Below are 14,112 nucleotides of genomic sequence, written 5' to 3'. Positions count from 1 at the left end.
TCAAAAAGTTCAGAAAGAGATCGTAAAACTAATCCATAGGAATTGAGCGGTTTAGTTCAAATTTTCTGAAGAGATTCGATCGCTTTATTTGATGAACGGATTGAATTTAGGCTTATATTCACATATAAACATTCATCAACTCACACATCAGTTGTGGTAAACGGAAGCTCAAGCATGTTTGCTTGAGAACCAATGAGGTTCATTCTCGTGTGTTACGCAGCACGTTTGAGCTTCCACAAGAACCAATGAGATTCATTCTCGTGTTACGCAGCACGTCAAGTCTCTTCAAAAAATTTGGACTAAACCACTCAATTCATATGGAGTAGTTTTACTATCTCTTTTTGAAGCGTCGAACTGTCAGTTGTGTAGCTGTTTATGAAGAGACAGAAAGCTCTCAGATTTCATCAAAAAGATCTTCATTTGCATTACGAAGATGAACGAAAGTCTTACGGGTTTGGAACGACATGAGGATGAGTAATTATTAATTACAGAATGACAGAATTTATGACAGATTAATGACAGAATTTTCATTTTTGGGTGAACTAACCCTTTATGTGAACATAAACCGCTGGGAAAGAAATCGGATGCGTGTCAATATATTGTCATTTTGGATTCAGCAAATGAAAATGAATACACTATTACACACTTACTGTGTCCATTCTGCAAGGCACCAGTGGACAACCTGGCAAACAAGGTGAAAATGCATGAGAAAATAGCTTACAACATTGATTTAGTACATAAATAACAGAAACACTTAATATATTTTCTTTGAGTAAAAGCAATTCTTGTCTAAAAACATATTGCACAACATATTGATTTTCTTTTTTAATTTGCTGCATGTTATGTTGCTCACTTGCCATGTAGACTGTGTAAAAGCCAATATACACCACAAGCGAGCAACACAAAACTAAAATGCTGCCATTATGATCAACTAAGAGTAGACGGAGTAAATAACAAATTTTTTTTGTACAGTGTAGACAGATTCTTCGATTATAATGGGATGGAATCACCAAAATACCACAAAAAAAATAAGTATTAATCGTGCAACTCTACATCGACTGTCCGACCTCACCTAGTACAGTGTTTGGACATGGTCCATGATGAGCCTCTCTGGCTTTTACTCTGGGGACTAGGAGAAGTATCAGTAGAACTTGGTGGCGTCTGTCTGCGTGTCCGCTTGGGCGGCGGGGACAAACGTGGGCTACTGCTGTTAACATCACTGCTGGGCTCTTTCTGTAACAGGCAGAGGTGTGTAGGATATTAAAAAGCTTGCACACACACTGAGAAGAATATGATGATGGCAAGTCCACTCTCAAACATGATCTGCACCAGGGACACTTGACGCAATATCACAGCTGAGCCCACGAGCCGCATGAAACAACATTCGGATTCACGTGGCGTAGACTTCATCCTCTACTGATCCGGTGAGCTACGAACTCATGTCATCTCCTAAATTCTTTCTCCTCTCCTCCCAGATCTTATTCTAACCTCCCTGCTGACTAAATAACTCTGTGATTCATATATAGCTTTAGCCACCATTTACACCACCCAATAACAAGATGAGAAAATAAAGAATCAGGTGTTAAAACAGCCAAATCATGAAATCATGCTTGGGTTCCAATACTTTATACCAACTAATTTCCATGACCTTTCCAGTCATTTGCACAAAACTGGATAAGAATTTTTTGACAGCATTAAAATTTAGAATGAATCACTAATGAATCATTCAGAACAATTTGAGAATTGGTTTGATGATTCATTCAAAAGAACAGGCTCACTATAGTTTGTGAACAAGTTTTAGTCATTTTTTTTTTAGAAAAATCTATATTCATTATAGAATTTACATTACTTTAAAGATTATCTAATAACAATAAGTATTAATTTCTATATTTTTCCCACATCTGGAAAATTACAATTTTAAATTGACCTGATATTATTTTAGTGGCCATAGAAGGATGGTTTTTAAGAAATATCAAACAATATCTAATTAAGAATGTGTAAACATTTTATAAAGATTATAAAATATTAAAATAATTTATTTTAGAACTCGCATAACAAGAAAAACATTCATTGTAGACATTTCAAAATGTCAAGTTATTAAAATTATTGATTCTAGGTTTCCAGTGACTGTGGGAAACCTACATTAAATCAATCTGTAATTGAAAGGTTTGCAAAATAAATAAATAAAATAGTGATATAATGCACTCAAAAATCATAACAACTAAAACAAAGGATATTGAGTTAAAGCGCATACCAAATTCAATGCCAGAAGACAAGCCTCTTATGCCAGAAACTTGTGGCAGTGTATCTGATACTCAGTTTTTTTAAATAATAATTATTCAAAAAACATACTTAATTACATAATTACATTAATTGACATAATTAAACTGAACACCCTTACAAAAAGTACTGTGGTTGTACTGATGATGTCAGATGGTAACAGCATGGAACTTTACTACTTTGACATATACAGTACCACGATACATGTCCAAAAAAACATTGTAGTTCCATAATAACACGATAACTACGATATGAATGCGAGTTTATCGTTCAAAACAGTCCTCCTAATCTGCACAACATCAACAAAAACAACCTGTGCCAACATCCGATAACACACAGAAGCAGAAGTTTCACATAAATACTCACAAGTTCAAAGTTTACTTTCCAAAAAATCACGAACAATGTCTGTTTTGAGCCACAAGGGGTCTGCCTCAGCTGAGCTTTTCCCTTCCCCCAACACTAGCTTGTTTTATTGTTGAAGACACACGGAGGACGAGACGTTTTTTATCCGACAAAAGGTGTCAAACGCACATTTGTTTTGACTGTTAATCGGTGCGTCGGTGCGCGTGACACCATGGCGCGCGCCGGTGCCTCTCGAGCGCAACAAACACACAGAGCAACAAAATAACGCTCGATTCGTGTCAGCGAATCGGTTCGATTGAACTGTTGTTTTCGATGATCCGATTCACTTAATTAACCACTCAAAACGCTCCTAGTTCTTTTTGGTTAAATGTTTTAAAACTACTTCTGTTTTCAATACGTTTGTAATAAAACTATATTCTTATGTTGCGTTTCATAGTGGTGTTATTACTCCAATTCTTGTTTTCTGACACATACATAAGTGTATACGGGCATTTTCCTACCTCCTCGAAAAAAATTAAGTACGGTTAAATATTAAGTTATATGTGTTTGTCAGTTTTACTGCTAAAGTTCTCGCAGTGAAGCACCATACAAACACAACGAATCGGTTCGCTTGGATCATTCAAAAGAGCCGGTTCAACAGAACGATTCATTTGCGAATCGGACACCAATATAACAAAGACAACTTGGGGGCACTGAGTGCATTAAACCAGCCAGCCGGCTTTAGTAAAGTCCAGCTAGAATGTGTGACAAAACACATAAAACTAAGCGACAAGCCACGATTAAGCGCTGTCGTGTCAGTAAACTGCAATTTCTGCATCGCCAAGTGTCACTCAAGGCGCTGTTTGGGAACAAAAGATGTGGACATCCATTCATTCAGCCATTTATCTATACATCCATCCATCCATCCATCTCCAAGAGACCAGAGTGAGCAGCTCGCTAACCGGCTGGCGGAGAGAATAGGCTGCCGGTGTCTCTCTCTTCCTTACACGGCTGTTGTGCTCGTCCAAGTTTGGGTTGTTCCTCTGAGACGACCTCGTCCGGCCCGAGATGAAAGGACTGACGGGCTTGTGCTCCGAGCTCTTTCTGGTGTTCACCATGATTGCTGTCTGTCCCCGCTGATAGACAGGTCCTGTCCTCTAGCTCTTGTCAGTTGCTTTCGTTCTGACTGTGTCTCAGCTAGTAGAGTGCCGAGGCGCCATTTCTCTTTCTCTCTCTCTCCCTCTGCTGTCAGCCAGCCGAAACTCTCCGGCGAGCCACTTCCGCTACAGAGAGAAACGAGAGCGCGCGCGCTTGTATGAAGTTGGCGCCAGAGAAATTTTGAAAAATGGATTTGTATATGAGAGGTGCGCAAAAGTTACAAAATGTGTTAACATTTGTCTTTCTAGTGTTTTTTTTTAATCAACAAAAATGTGATAGTATATTTTTGGACGTACCGTGTTCAAAATGTTGAACATGTACCATGGTAGTACTATGGTATTTTTAAGTACCCTGGACAGTACCGTGCGTGGTGTAAATCAACCCCCATATGATGTATGAATAGGATATTGTTAAATTACAATTAATTGTAATAATTATTACACATTTTCTAACCTGAAAATATTAGGGACATTGAAAGTGTGACTTCCAGGAATAGAAAAGACATGGAAATTATTATCTTAATAGGTCATGGAAATTCTTAAAGTCAATATGATTTTTTTTTTTTTTTCTAGTCTAATTTTTCTATTTTTTTAGACATTTTCCATCCCATACATCTTTGTTCTTCAAGTGCTGACAGGCAGAAAGAAATTTGCGGCTCAGTGGTTAGCGCTATCACCTCACAGCAAGAATGTCCCCAGTTCAAGCCCTAACTGAGCCAGGAGTCTTTTCTGTGTAGAGTTTGCATGTTCTCCCTGTGTCAGTGTGGTTTCCTCTGGGTACTCCGGTTTCCCCCACAGTCCAAAGACATTCAGGTTAGGTGAATTAGAAAGTCAAAATTGTCTGTGTGTGTGATTGTGTGGTCTGTGAGAGCCCTGTGATGGGCTGGCCATCTGTCAAGGGTGCTTTCCCCTGCCTCTGGCCTAAGAAACTGGGAAAGGCTCCAGCCCTATTACCCTAGAAGGTTTTATAAGGATCAATGAATGGCAACATTTTCAATGCCTAAATGAATCTAGTGGTCAGGTGGTACAGCGGTCACATGGTATAAGTAAGAGCTCTCAGAAAATTATGAGTTCTACGAGTATGTGAATGCTTTTTCCAACCTGGATTCTCATAATTACGGTAATTACGACAGAGTGAACGCACCTTGATTATCTTTGCCTGGAAAAAAAAAAGTTATTAACACTTCATTACAGACTCAGGGTCCAAATAAAAAACAAGACAATACATAAAATAAACATCATACATATTTAAAAAAAAAAAAAAAAAAGATTAAAGGTGCAATATGTAAGATTTTCTGTCCGCTAGAGGTCGCTAGAAGCCTATTCAAAACAAAGGCGTAGCTTGATGACGGCAAGTTTGAGCGCGGAATCTTGGGACATGTGGTCTTCATGAAAAGAATTGGGATAGGACTCAGGAAGAAATTATGTTTATGGATGCAATTATTAATGTTACATACTGTAGTATGAAGCAGAGCAGGACCGAGTGTTGTGGGAGCTGAACGAGGCCGCTGGAGCAATTGCACAACACACGCCGCGAGCAGCGGAACTTTTATTATGACACAGTCGCCGCCGCTGCTTCCGCTTTTCCGGTCATGAGTATGAGGTAACACAGCTCTGTTTATCATATTAGATACATTTGAGTGTGTTGAAAACGTTATAACGTTACTCTGAGCGTTCGCTCGGTAGCTGTTATGAGACACTTGCTGCATGCTGCAGTAAGCTAGATCGATTTTAGAATATCATATTAATAAATGCTGGATGGGCTTGTGTTGATAAATGGCATGGAATTAATCTTAAAACATATTGTGTGATGGAGAAAATGCTGTATTACTGTTACTAAAAATAAAGCTGCATCTGATTATGCTATGTTAGCTACTTCACAAAATAGTGTTTTTCTCTGAGGCATGGTAAAGCATGGTACTCGCAAAAAATCAAGAAAATTAGATTTAAACTATAAGACTAAACATGCTGAGCTATATAATAATAATTAGTTTTCTGTCTATAAATATATCAAAACAGTTGTTCCCTTGTCTATTAAAACGTAAATATTAAAGCGTCTTTGGTGTTTCCATGGTTTCTACAAAATAAAACCGGAAACTGAGGGTAACGCGGGTATGATGCAATTGACAGGCGACTCCTCGCACGTCCCGGAGCCTTGGTTAAAATTGCAATTTTCTCACGATTTACAAATAGTTGCAAACATTTGGGATATTGTAAGTACTCAAGTGAACAAAATATATAACACTGGCCTAGAGGTTTTTAGATATTTTACTCCAAAATTCTTACATATTGCACCTTTAATACAAATCATTGTGTTACTCAGATACAACAGTGTCTCAACAACTTCGATTGGTAGTATAGCACTGACCCTTACATTCGATAAGCCCGCAATAATTTCATTTTCAGAATCGTTATTTTAACAAAAATGATTATTGCCAAAGAGATTTTCTGGACACTCACCTGTCATCCATTGGTCGAGTAAACTCATAGCCCCGCCCCAAATTCACACCATTGGCAGAGAGCCTCAAATTTATAAGCTGGCCGCTCACATTCTTTTCTGTTTACAAAGCCAATTAGCTCAGTATGATTTCTCAGGAGGGCATTATTTAAGATAGTGGGGTATTAAAAATAGCTTCTAGCAGCTTTGTTAAGTGTATTTTGTTTCTGTACTGCTGAATGCCTCACCATCTGTCACCATCTACACCCAATACAAACACACACATGCCAGCGTTTATTCAGCTATGTTCAATGAACCACTTCATTATATTCATATCAGTACGTAAAACACCATTCCAAGACCATTTTGGCCCTGCTACGTCATAGTGACGTGTGCACAAACGTGAAGTCTAGAGACGGCGACGTCATAGATATGGTGGACTGCTGTAGCGTAAGGAGCGGCATGACAACTGTGAGAAACTTACGAGCCGAAGAGACAGTTTTACGACACCATTGAAGCATTACACTGGTAACCATCTACAGTTTATAATCGGAATGATTAATCTGCGATTCAGAAATGGTGTGTTATGGGTTATAGCGCTTGTTTACCGTCATAACGGATCGCAGTGCGCTTGCGTGGTCTCTACACTGTCCTTACGTAATTTTGGCGCACTGCTTTCATTTAATATGCTGTCTTTGACCCGTTTGTTACAGTGAATATGAATACGAAGCTTAAAGCATGCACGTGGGTGCCTTTACAGACCAAAACCTGACCTTAAAACATTTAATTAAATAAACTGAGGGTATTAGTAGACGCATGATATCGTCATATAGTTTTATTGTCAGTGCATCATGACGTCATCATTCAGTATTAAGCAGCTGATCGCATGTCAACAGCTGATTAGTGTAATATTGATAAATTGCCTTTGTACCCTTCAAATGCATCAAATGGTATTTCCATGGCACATTTCCAAAAACTCAGTACCTTTGATACTTTTTATAAGTGCATGTTTTTGGACATATATTATGGTAATACCACATGTTTTGGATATGCAATGTGGTATTTTAAGTACAGTGAACATGACACAGTACATGCATTTAATAATCTTTCAGTACAATAGTATAGGTCAAAGTGCCTGTATTAGGACATAGTCATTTTTTGTAATTGGTTTTAATAATTTCTTCTTTTTTTAATAATATTTATATTTATTTTTATGACACAAAAAAATAATTTTATAATATATTTTAATTTAAATAATTATTCCATTCAATATCAAAGAACTATACAGTAATTACAATTGATATCAGTGTAATATTGGTCATTTCTGGTCAGTTGAAAATTTTTTTGCCTAGATTTACTGGACTGGTATGAAAGCAGATCAATGTTTTGAGAATTTTAGATCTCAGTGCACCTGTCAGTCTCACGTAGAAATGCCCCATGAATTATTCAGGAAGCATCGATGCAGTGGTTACATTTACTTGCACCATCCCTTATAACTTATATATGCCCGCATATGTTTGTGTTGCAAGATGGACAACAGAAGACGTCATGATGAAAGATATTGATTCAAGAGAAAGGGTTCAAGATGACACATGGTAAGTCCGCTATGCACAGCTCTGTGTCCATTATCTTGAAACGTTATCATTACACCATTAATGATGTTCATAACTGGAGTAATCTAAAATGAATCATGCTTTGTTGTCTTCATGAGCTCTTAGGTTTAAAGGGGCACAAAATGATGAAGAGGAGGATGAGGAGGAGCCAAGCCCTATTAGATCCAGTTTCTCCGTCGAGGACCTGCTCGATGAGGTGGAGAAGATCAGCAGTGTCGCCAGTAGCGGCAAAAAGGTCAGACAGATCATATGAGACGTCTTGTGTGCAGTCACATTCAGAACACCCAGATCGTTACCTAAAATAAAAAAGTTGTTGTGGGTTAGTACATCAAGTTAATGTCAGCTTAAATATGTCATTTCTGAGCCACTAGCATCATCAAACAAAAATGTTAAATTATTGAATTTTCAAAAGTTTCTTAAGGGTGTTTTATGGCCAAACTTCACAGGTGGAGATTGTAGTAAGACTGTGGAAAAATGGCTTCACTGTAAACGATGAAGATTTGCGCAGTTACACCCTAGAGGAAAACCAAGAGTTCTTGGAGGCCATTAAAAGAGGGTGAGTATTGTTTTTGTCACTAGATATGTTTCCATCCACCTGTTTTTATGCAAATTTTGGGATATTGCATTAAAAACTGCTGGATGGAAACATCAAGATGTGCATAAAGTCTAAAAATGCACATAATGGATCATTTTTATCTGATAATAAGACATGCGCATAAACAGTGTTGGGGAAAGTTACTTTTAAAAGTAATGCGTTACAATATTGCGTTACTCCCTAAAAAAGTAACTAATTGCTTTACTTAATTACTTTTTATAAAAAGTAATGCGTTACATTACTTTTTCTCACCTGGGCTGGGCTTGCTTGTTTGTTTTTTAATAACAACAAAAAAAGCTCTATTTTTGGCAAATGTTAAGGCCCTTTCACACCAAAAGTGAAATGAATAAGCCTCAGGCTGAAGGAAATGCATTTTTACGCCTGTACAGTAGAGGGCACAGCTCCAACAAACCTTTCAGCTGTGCTGCTATTCTGGATTAAAGAAGAATAGGATACAGGAGAAGGAAGTTTAACACATATAACACAGATTTAGAACATATTTCTAAATCTAATATAAAGTAATTTTGCTTATTAGTATGGTTGATTTGGATCATTAAAAGTCAGCAGCAAAGACATTGGTTTATAAAGTGAGATTAAATACATAAAGTGTATTGGTGTTTTAATATATTTATTTAATATTAAATATATATAATTTAATATATTTAATTATTACTTACTCTATTGCTCTCAACATGAGGACAGGAGAGCTGTCAGTCAATAAATGTGAAAACAAAGTAACTTGCGTTACTTATTTGAAAAAGTAACTCAGATATTTTATTGTAAATTGAAAAAGTAATTTACTAAAGTAATCTGATTATGTAACTCAAGTTACTTGTAATGAGTTACCCCCAACACTGCGCATAAACTATGATGGAAACACATTTACCGAATAAATCCCTTGATGCACAACAAAACACTCACCTGATTTTGGATGTGATTGGATAACTGGACTAACCAGCGGACCAATTTCATTACACAGCTTCTCAAAAAATGGTTTTAAATCTGTTTTAAAATAGCCATAAAATACAATGTTTTGTGTTTTTTTCCATCATATGATGATGTACTAACAGAATAAAATTGAAATGTATTTAATTGTATTAATCTAAAAATCCTCTATATAAAGTGAGCTGCCTCTGGAGCTAGAAGGAAGAGCCGAGGATGAAGAACTAGAAGTCAACATGGAGGACATGAAAGATGAAGTTTACGTCCCAAAGAAAAAGACCTTCCACCCGTTTACAGGCCGAGGTTACAGACTGGGAAGGTAGTAGATCCTCTCTCAGTTACAATGTTTTAAATTGCCCAAAGTTTTATATTTAAAGTAAAGTCATAATAGTGATGTTATTATTTGAGCATTAAAAATGAAAGATTTGAGCATGTTTTTAGTCATTCCCACAAAAATCCACTAGGTGTCCTCACAATACTTTCACTCTGTGATGGTTATAATGTAAATGTGTTGAGGATTATCCAGATGTTAGTGTTAGTTAGTTGACCCTCTAATCGCATATAAAATCACGACACCACAATAATTGCAGTGCATCTGTTAAAAGCCTATCTTTGTGCAATCTTTAGAAATTGATTAAGTTGAACTGATTGTCCCCCGTAGTGTGGCCCCGCGTGTGGTGGCAAGGTCTCGGTCGATACACGAAGACTGTTCTGGTCCTCCTCTCCCGGCTGTGGAGCTGAATGAGGATCTTCCCATGACCTCCCTCCAGATTTGGCTGGCAGACGGTCAACGGCTTGTGCAGAGGTTTAATCTGAGCCATCGGTGAGTGTCATATGGTTGTAGAAGGTGAATTTCACAAAAACACATAGGCTATGGCTCATATTTTTTCATAGAAAAAAAAAAAATCTATTTTGCTTAAAGGTTTATGTAATTTCTACAGCAGTAATGTTAAAAAAATTAAGTACATTTAATTTAAAAAAAAAAAAATTCTGAACAGTCTCCCTGTGATGCCATTGGTCAGTTTTAAGAACCATAATTGTTTGCATGATTTTTTGCATGATGTACTTTTAATTAAATGAAGCACATTAAATTCTTATTACTATATTTAAAAAAATAAAAAAGTATTAAGTAGGTAAGTAGTAATAGTTAATTAGTAATTTTGTGTGTGTGTATATATATATATATATATAAATTGTGTTTGTGTGTGTTTGTGTGTGTGTATATATATATATATATATATATATATATATATATATATATATATATATATATATGTGTGTGTGTGTGTGTGTGTATAAAAATTCTGCAGTCGTCATAAAATAAGCTATATTTTAATCAAAATGTAATTCCATACTTCTCTCACATTTTTTGATATTCACCCAGAAAACCATCAAAATATTTGTTCTATTAAATTCTGGAAGCATTTTTTGGTGTGTATCTTGCACCACCAAGCGTCAACTTTAAAAACCTATAAAATAACTAAATATAAATGATTGTATACATTTTTTTTTATTAAGTATTTTAAATTTTATTAATCTTGAGTTTGACATGAATATAGCCTTTGATAAATAAATAAATCTAACTTAATATGTATCCTTTATATAGTGTCATTTGCTTTCACTGAACACAGCTAAGGTTACAGGCTTTAGACATGATTATGTTTGAATGTTTATTATCAAAATCCACCCCGGCATGTTGTGATGCTCTAACTTTGAAATCCTACCCTTAAAAGCTCTTACATAATTCTCATTCATCATTTATGTAATATAATCTCGCAAGGTAAAATGGAAGAATCGTAAGCTGCAACTTTGCAGCAGATCAAATCAGATTACGCTGGATTGTATGTGTGCGTCACAACATGTAAGGATTTCATGCCTCTGACTTGAACATGATTGCTAAGATGTGGCTGCAAAGCTCCCTGAGAAGTTGGCAGTTCATGTTGGCCTTTATGTAATTGCTCCAGGATCAGTGATGTGCAGCATTTTGTGGAGCAGGCTCAGACAACGGACGCTCAGTTCATCCTGACTACATCCCTGCCATTCCGAGAGCTGAGAGATGAGAGTCAGAGTTTGGAAGAAGCTGACTTAGCGAATGCTGTCATCGTTCAGAGGCCTCTCAACACACAAGCTCCTTTCGGTCACTCCTGACTGTTTTTGTTTGCACCAGAGACTCTGATCTTTTGGTCCCACCCATGTTTGGGGAACATTTCATAAATCCATCTCTTTTAAAACCATAAAAGCCTGTGTTTTTGTCTGATTCTGAATATATGGGTCCTTTGGACATCATTATGACTGTATAAATGGACACTCAACACAAATAGCTTTAAAGGAATAGTTCACCCAAAAATGAAAATCTGACTGGAAATGGTTGTTGAGTGGGTAATTAATAAATAATAAGTGATGACAAAATTTTCTTATTTAGGTGAATAATTCCTTTAACACTTATATTTTGTTTTTAATTTTCCCATCATGTTCTTTCATAACTGGAAGTTTTAGCCTTTTCTGATGCAATGCAGTATGCACAAGCCAAGTCTTTAACCTTCACGATTATACATGTTTACACATAGATCAATGAAGAAGTCAGATCATGGATGCTTAATGGAGTTGTGTTCGACCATCTGTGCTGGTATGTCTTATAATGTACTGTTAAGTTATAAATGTCAAATGTTTTATGCACTTTGCCTAAGACAGAGGCTCTGTTAGAAAGACCTCTGCTTGCAATAAACCTACTGATGATATGCTGGTTCATTTTGTCATTTCAAATGGGTTCTAATGTGTTTTAAATGCACACAGAGCTGATAAGTACAAATTTGATCCATATACTGCTTTTTGCGTGAATGCACTTTTGATCGTTATTCTACTTTTAAATATTTTAAAAGTGCATTTGAGCTCATCTCATGAGGTTTTTTTTTAAAGATCATGCAGTTCAGTTGTCTTAAGCATTTTCTTGAGTAGTGTATGTTTATCCATTATCAATCTGCAATGCAATTCAGTCAAACCATCTTCATCACTAATCGATTTCTAGTCTCCACTGTTGTTCCATACGAATCTCGTTCCAACTGTCTTTTTAAACTTCTTGTTCGTTTCCACATATTGTTTATTGTTGCACAAAACATATTTGGGAATATGTTTACATGTAATGCCAACCATATGGTTGATTTCCTGGCCAGTGGGCTGAATGTCAGGAATTTCTGAAGTACATTAAGTTTGGTTTGACTATATTGACCAGGTCTTGAAACCATCAGGCATGATGAAAATTATAATTTACTAGAAAGTTTATATCTGGGATTTTGTGAGCAGTTAATGCATAATTAAATGTGTATTTTCTTTCATTTTCATGGAAGACGTGGTAAACACATGTCTATTCACCTCTCTGAGTGAGGTTGACTGATATGAAACAAAGATTTTCTACATTTTGTTTTACTACTTAAAGTGATAGTTCAACCAAAAATATAAATTCTGTCATCATTTACTCACCCTCAAGTTGTTCCAAACCTCTATGAATTTCATTCTTCTCATGAACACAAACGAAGATATTTTGAAGAACGTGAGTAAGCAAACAGTTGACTGACCCCACTGACTTTCATATTATGGAAAAAAAATACTATGGAAGTCAATTGGGACCATCAGCTGTTTGGTTACCGACATTCTTCAAAATATTTTGTGTTCAGCAGAAGAAAGAAACTCATAAAGGATTGGAACAACTTGCATGTGAGTAAATGATGACTGATGAATTTTCATTTTTGCTTGAACTGTCCCTTTAAGTGTGGTTTATGCATAAAATACGTGGTTTATGCTCTTAAAATTATACAATACCCGTTGGAATCATCTTTGCTAGGATTTACTAGACTATTTTAAGTCATAAAGTGAGCAGGATATATCAAAATATAGCGTATGGCTTCGACAGGCATGAAGTAAAATATCTAGCTTCCGCCAGACCGCCTTCCGTATTCTACTTACGAAGAAAGTGTAAAACTCTAGCAGTTCAAAAAGCTTACGCTACGTCCTACGCCTTCCCTATTCAACTTACGGAAAAAGTGTAACTGACGCGACGCCAGTTTACACTTTCTTCGTAACTGGAATATGGAAGGCAGTCTGGCGGAAGCTAGATATTTTACTTCATAACTTGTTAAATATGGATATTTCTTTTTATACAAATGCATCGTTTCGCTTCAGAAGACCTTTATTAACCCCCCGGAGCCGTGTGAAGTACGTTTATGATGGATGGATGTGGATGGAGACACTTTCTTCAGCTCGCACTCGTTTGGTAACGCTTATGAAGCTCGGATGCGTCAGGATATTTATTAATTTCTCAGATATTGTTCATCTGAAAGAAGAAAGTCATATACACCTAGGATGGCTTGGGGTAATTTTCATTTAAAAGTGAGCTAATCCTTTAATAACAACATTCTGAGGCAATAAATAATACTAAGGCAATTTTAAGATAGCTTATAATACGTGTGTTGTGTGTAGCTACTCAAAGCCTGTGAATCAACATTAGAGCGCCACCCTCAGGCTGAATAACGCAAGAACACTAGACTTCTGCCAAAAGAGTGTCTGCATGTATTTAGCCATTAGAATAGGATATAAAAACCTTAAAAAAAAATGTTTCACATAAACTAGCGCTAAGACACAGAATCTGGCCTACCCAAATTTATGGTCAGGAGACGCTACTGGTCACTCTTTAACCTGTTTTCTTCAACCTGTAACCTGGAGTTTATTAAGAGCGTTATGATGTCTAACTAG

The 14,112-nt window shown here is 36.4% G+C and overlaps 2 protein-coding genes across 4 annotated transcripts in view; one reads left to right on the top strand and one right to left on the bottom strand.

Moving 5' to 3' along the window:
- atad2b (ATPase family AAA domain containing 2B) overlaps positions 1–3,913 on the bottom strand; it is an 87,480-nt gene extending 83,567 nt beyond the window's left edge. Inside the window, exons 1-3 of one of the 2 annotated variants that reach the window (XM_051874739.1) lie at positions 3,585–3,913; positions 1,073–1,233; positions 651–682 (exon numbers count right to left, since the gene is read on the bottom strand). In XM_051874739.1, coding sequence (XP_051730699.1) covers positions 651–682; positions 1,073–1,233; positions 3,585–3,740 — 349 coding nt within the window. In that variant the 5' untranslated portion in view covers positions 3,741–3,913. The remainder of the gene's footprint in view (positions 1–650; positions 683–1,072; positions 1,234–3,584) is intronic. The other variant, XM_051874740.1, reaches the window with a different exon arrangement.
- Positions 3,914–6,580: 2,667 nt separating this feature from the next.
- On the top strand, positions 6,581–12,104 carry ubxn2a (UBX domain protein 2A). Of its 2 annotated transcripts, none has more exons than XM_051876325.1 (7): positions 6,581–6,744; positions 7,746–7,811; positions 7,935–8,064; positions 8,276–8,385; positions 9,548–9,685; positions 10,028–10,189; positions 11,331–12,104. In XM_051876325.1, the coding sequence occupies exons 2-7, from the start codon at positions 7,765–7,767 to the stop codon at positions 11,512–11,514; spliced, it is 771 nt and encodes a 256-aa protein (XP_051732285.1). In that variant the 5' UTR covers positions 6,581–6,744; positions 7,746–7,764; the 3' UTR covers positions 11,515–12,104. The 2 variants fall into 2 exon arrangements, with proteins under 2 accessions (XP_051732285.1, XP_051732286.1); XM_051876326.1 differs by having other exon boundaries at positions 6,631–6,744; positions 7,928–8,064.
- Positions 12,105–14,112: the final 2,008 nt, after the last annotated feature.

Source organism: Ctenopharyngodon idella, chromosome 20, assembly GCF_019924925.1.
Source record: "Ctenopharyngodon idella isolate HZGC_01 chromosome 20, HZGC01, whole genome shotgun sequence".
NCBI lineage: Eukaryota > Metazoa > Chordata > Actinopteri > Cypriniformes > Xenocyprididae > Ctenopharyngodon > Ctenopharyngodon idella.
Note: the sequence above shows the minus strand (reverse complement) of the source record. Positions and strands in the feature narration are given on the sequence as shown.

What these genes read in the sequence shown, in the direction of transcription:
- ubxn2a (XM_051876325.1), top strand. Translation starts at nt 7,765, where the DNA reads ATGATGAAAGATATTGATTCAAGAGAAAGGGTTCAAGATGACACATG. An exon ending in TCGCCAGTAGCGGCAAAAAG is followed by an intron (nt 8,065 to 8,275) that starts GTCAGACAGATC and finishes CAAACTTCACAG; the next exon opens with GTGGAGATTGTAGTAAGACT. An exon ending in CGAGGTTACAGACTGGGAAG is followed by an intron (nt 9,686 to 10,027) that starts GTAGTAGATCCT and finishes TGTCCCCCGTAG; the next exon opens with TGTGGCCCCGCGTGTGGTGG.